The sequence below is a fragment of the Neurospora tetrasperma genome (genome assembly GCF_000213175.1).
Source record: "Neurospora tetrasperma FGSC 2508 unplaced genomic scaffold NEUTE1scaffold_1, whole genome shotgun sequence".
In the NCBI taxonomy this organism is placed as follows: Eukaryota; Fungi; Ascomycota; class Sordariomycetes; order Sordariales; family Sordariaceae; genus Neurospora; species Neurospora tetrasperma.
The window spans coordinates 3,487,717-3,492,408 of NW_009799099.1; the positions used below are offsets into that span (position 1 = coordinate 3,487,717).

The window sequence follows — 4,692 nt, forward strand, 5'->3', positions numbered from 1 at the left end:
TCAAGGCTCATGAGAACCTATGCCTCAACTCAATGGGTCAAAAAATCAAAAGGTCGAAAAACAGATGACATGTAGAGATTCTCCACCAACTTGGTATGAGAAGGATCAGCTCTCCTCGATCAAGGGGTCTTGACGTGAGCGGGAGGTACGAGGTACTTCGGCCTCGTGATGGGATTCATAGAGGGTAGGACGGAAAGTCAGTATACCCAATGTTATTATATCAGGAATGTATGTCCAAAAAGTCCCTTATGAAATCCAGCCAACCCAAGATGCATCATCGCCGTCATCATCATAACAGTCTCACTACCCATTTGCCCCTGAAAGGCCAAAGCCCAAACACCAAAATGAATTACAACCACTCCACCCCCTCCGCCCACGGCTTTGTGGCCTTCGAATAATCCATCCCCCTCCTATACCCCGTCAACAACTCCTCTTCATCCACACCACAATGAATCTGCCCATCTCGTCCCTGGAACCATCCCAACCCATAAGTCTTGCCCACCTGGTCCTCCAACTTCTTGACCATCTCGGCATCACTCAGCTTATTTGTCCCCACAAAATCGTACAACATCTTGCTTTGGTGGATATACGCCAACACACTCGCAATGGTATTGGGCTGCCGCGGCAAGAACACACGGCGCCGCCGAACGAACACGATAGTTGCCATCACTCCCATGTAAAGCAGAACAAAGTCCGCCAAACACAGTGAGATCCAAAAGGAAAGCGGCGTTTCCTGCCACGCGTTGATTGAGTTTGTATCATTCTTGTCGTCCCCAGCCTCGATGAACTCAGATCTCCCATTAAGCAACAACGCTTCCTTCGTGGCCTTTACAAACACCCTCCCCTCGACGCTTGCCAAGCTCGTAGCCAACACCGTCAAAAACTCCGCCATGACGCTACCAAACCCGACGAAGCTCACTAGCCAGTGTCCGTTCATGGCGCCCTTAAGCGCGACCCACCCGCCGAAGGGCATGGACCTGTAGTCGAGCGTCAGTGTCTTGGGAGGCGCGTGCCGCTTTGTAGAGAGGATGTAGTACGGCTCCATCATGCGCACGTCCGTTTCCATGGCGCCCCAGCTGAGCTTGAGGCAGACGGCTAGGGCGGTGATCACCCAGGGCGCGCGGTCGGCCAGGACATTGGCGGGCGTGAAGAGAACGCAGGGGATCAGGACGGAGAAGAGGGTGATGAAGGTGATAAAAGGGATGGCGCCCGCAGCACGCAGGGAGAGCGGGTGCGGGTTCTCGTCGAGGTGGCTGCCTGTGTAGCGCTCGCGGTCTTGTTCCTTTTTAGACAGCGGTTTGTTGTAGACTTCGTCGGCGGGCGCAAGGGCTGAGTTGCGCAGAACGTAGCGGTGGTTCTTGAGCTTGTTGTGGATGTCCTTGTGCGTGGCCACGTCCATGTCTTTGAAGTCCATGAGGATGTGACTGACGGTGGCCATGGAAGCGAGACCGGCGATGCCCTTGACGTCGGCGAGGAGGCCGGAGCGACGGCTTTGGAGTTGGTAGAAGAGAACGCAGCCAAATACGGCAATTGTGACGAGTGTGAGGGTGAGGATACGTGGCCAGACGGCGTGGATGGAAATGCGCTTCTCGTCGTTTGGGTTCCGGAGGCGCGTGTCGCGGTCGGGTGAGAGGACGATGCAGGCGGAGCAGAGAGTCGGAACCAGCGCATTGGCGAGAAGACTTGCTATGGTAGAAACCGCTACCGCATAGTGTTTGTAATGAAGGGCACGAATAGGTCGGAAGAGGTTGAAGAAGCTGAAGTAGTCCACGTTGATGGACTCTGCTGCGAGGGAACCGTCCTCCTTCGAGAGCTGGTAGAAAGCCTCTAGGCGCATCACTTGGAAGTTGGTGATCTGCCAGAGCACACCATACGTGACGGCGATGAGCGTCGGCAGGAATTTTACGCAGAAATACGCCGTGGGTGTTATATCGGTGGGTGACTTGAAGACCACCAATGGCTGCTTGGCTGATCTTTGGTAAAGGACTTCCACGCCGCCGGCCGCCACAATGGAAACAATAATAAGGGACACCAGATATGGCCATCTCATGGAGAAGGGCTTCCAGTCAGGCGTTGGGTAGAACACATGCTTTTCCGTCCTCTTCATTGAAGGAAATGTCGTCTGCCGCATTTGCCCATACGGACTCTTTGATTCTCCGTCTGGTCCAGCCATGACGCTCAAGTCAAACTTTCCCAAATTGCTAACAACATCGTCGTCCATCACCACCTCGATCACTTTCCCTCTTTTGTTCGCCTCCTGCTGCGCCAACTGCTTGACGGTGTCATGCCGGCTTAGACGTGCAGCAGCTCGCGTGAACGAGCGCCGCATAGAGGAGCCTCGGTCAGAGATGGGACTTGTAGCCAGCAGAGCCGATTCGGTCACGACGGCATCTGTGCGAATTCCAGCACCCAAGCCACCAGTGAGTTTGCCCTGGGCTTCCTGTTCTTGTAGTGACCTGATGAACTTGTCGTCCGCATCAGTGGACGGACCCAAGGCTGCACTGACATCGAAGACAGGCTCCACGCGTAGGTAGGGGACTGGAGCTGGAGCCGGGCTGCCGCCTAGGGGCGCGGCGGACTGGATGAGGCCGAGATCGATGCCATCCTCTTCCGGAATCGCATCAGGTCGTCGGTTCAGATGAGCAGCGCGGGCGGCAAAGGAGCGGCCCTGGCCATGTCTGTTGCGCTCGAATGGTGGAGTTTGATGTTGGTTTAGTGATGAGTGTTCCGAGAACTGCCCCTGCACTGGCTCGTAGCTGCTATTTCTAGCGCCTCCCCCTCCTAAACTTGGCAAGTTTACTAGCGCAGACCAGCCAGTCTGGGCTCCCGTGTAGACATGTCCGCTTTCTCTTTTGGCGTCATAACCTTGATGATTAGATCCACCATTGTCGTAATCCGACTGAAGGGAGACCAGCGACGGACGTGGTTGTACGTTGTCGAACTCTGTGAGGTCCGAGACAGTCGATATTCGGCTGAAGGAGCCTGTCGAATGCGCAGAGTGCAGCGGCGGCCGCGCCTGTGGATGCGGCGCGTAGAGGTAATCCATCGGCGGCTAATTCTAATGTTCAGTGTGCTATAGATCGCGACGTCAAGGGCAAAGATCCCGAGAGGTCTCGGAAAAATTGAGGAGATGAACGAAGGGAGGATTAGGAAAAGAAATGAGTGGTTATTGACTTTGAGATCCCCTGACTACCTACACAAATAAATGGATGAGACCCAAGCCAACGAGCTGAGAAGTGGCTGCAGTTGATCATATCCCGGGCGGCAGCTGAAGATTGTCGATGGGCTGTCGTATCTCCGTAGCCAAACAACAACTGAGCTTGCCCTTGGTGTAATTGGTCGAGAGAAACCATCAACTCCTTCTCTGGGCTCCCGAACTTCTGTCCTGGCTCGAAGTTTGAAAAAGTATCGTGAACGGTTAGGGTAAGAGGAAAGAGGAAAAAACAAAGGTCAGTCAGCCGAAATGATCAGAAGTAGAGAAAGAGCAACGTTAAAGAAGGAGACTCTGACTAGCCTTCCAGCCAGCCCCAATATCCCAATGAGGGGGAAAGGCGCGAAGTCCAACATCACACCTGACCCTTCGGTTTCTATCGCGACGACCGAAAAGCCAGAGACGAGGAACGGACGGAGTCTTCCATTTTGAACTGGGCGGTTTGGGCCATGGGCCCATTTTTGGGAAGTGCTGACGCCTCAACCCCCCCTCCCCGGCACAAGATGCGCTTAGAAGGGCCCCAGACGTTCCCACACTCAAACACCTTTCCCACCGCCAAACGCCTGATCCTATCTTGGTATTTCTTGGCATGGGGCGTTTCAGACCCCTATCATTTGGGTAAACGTGCTGGTTCAGATGTTGTGAAAACGCGATATTTTCGACTTTTATTGGCTATTTCCCATTGTAAATCGACCCGCGCCGGACCCGAAGTGCTACCGAATTGAAGCTCTTGGACGGCGCTATAATATAATATACGAATTATACCTAAAAGGATATTATTTGTATAATAATCACGAATAATAAGCCTATTGCTAGTATTACGGCTGCTGTGAGGATTGCCCCTCGGTATATTCGTATACTTCGGAATATAATTAAACTTACGAGTGAGTTATTTACTCAAAACTATAGTAGTTAGAACGCTAGGAAGTTCCTAGAGTAGGCTATAAATATATATATTAGTATTACCTACTTGAAATAACGTTATTGATTATTATAAAGGAAGTATTTGAATTATTAATATTGAAGTTGGATTTGTACTTCGATGAGATTCGGGGATTCTTCGCAATTGAATATAATATGTATATATTTAAATAAATTATATTAAAATATTTAAAGAAAGAGCGCTAGAATAAAAAGAAGTTAAGAATGAAGGTAGTTTAATAAATACCCGAATTAGTAGTAGAATAGTTATACCGGAGTTCGCTTTTTATAGTAAAAATATTTATATTTTATAATAAATTTAGTATAGACTATAGGAATAGTATTTATTATACTAGTTAGGCCCCGAGAAGAGCTATTCTTATAATTATTAATTATTTTATTTACAGCTACTAGTATTATCTCTTACCTACTATTACAGTAAATAGCCTCTTAGAATTACTTATTTTAAAGGGATAAATAAATAAAAACGGTTTTATTATATAGTTAGGGAACTATATACTACCTAAAATAAACCTATTCCCTAATTATAATAGTATATT

The 4,692-nt window shown here is 49.7% G+C and overlaps 1 protein-coding gene across 1 annotated transcript; it reads right to left on the bottom strand.

The window, feature by feature from the left end:
• Nucleotides 1-339: 339 nt before the first annotated feature.
• On the bottom strand, nt 340-3,670 carry NEUTE1DRAFT_120103 (uncharacterized protein; the record flags this gene model as incomplete). The annotated part of the gene is made up of 2 exons (XM_009849881.1): nt 340-3,052; nt 3,623-3,670. The coding sequence occupies 2 exons, from the start codon at nt 3,668-3,670 to the stop codon at nt 350-352; spliced, it is 2,751 nt and encodes a 916-aa protein (XP_009848183.1).
• Between the last annotated feature and the right edge of the window lie 1,022 nt (nt 3,671-4,692).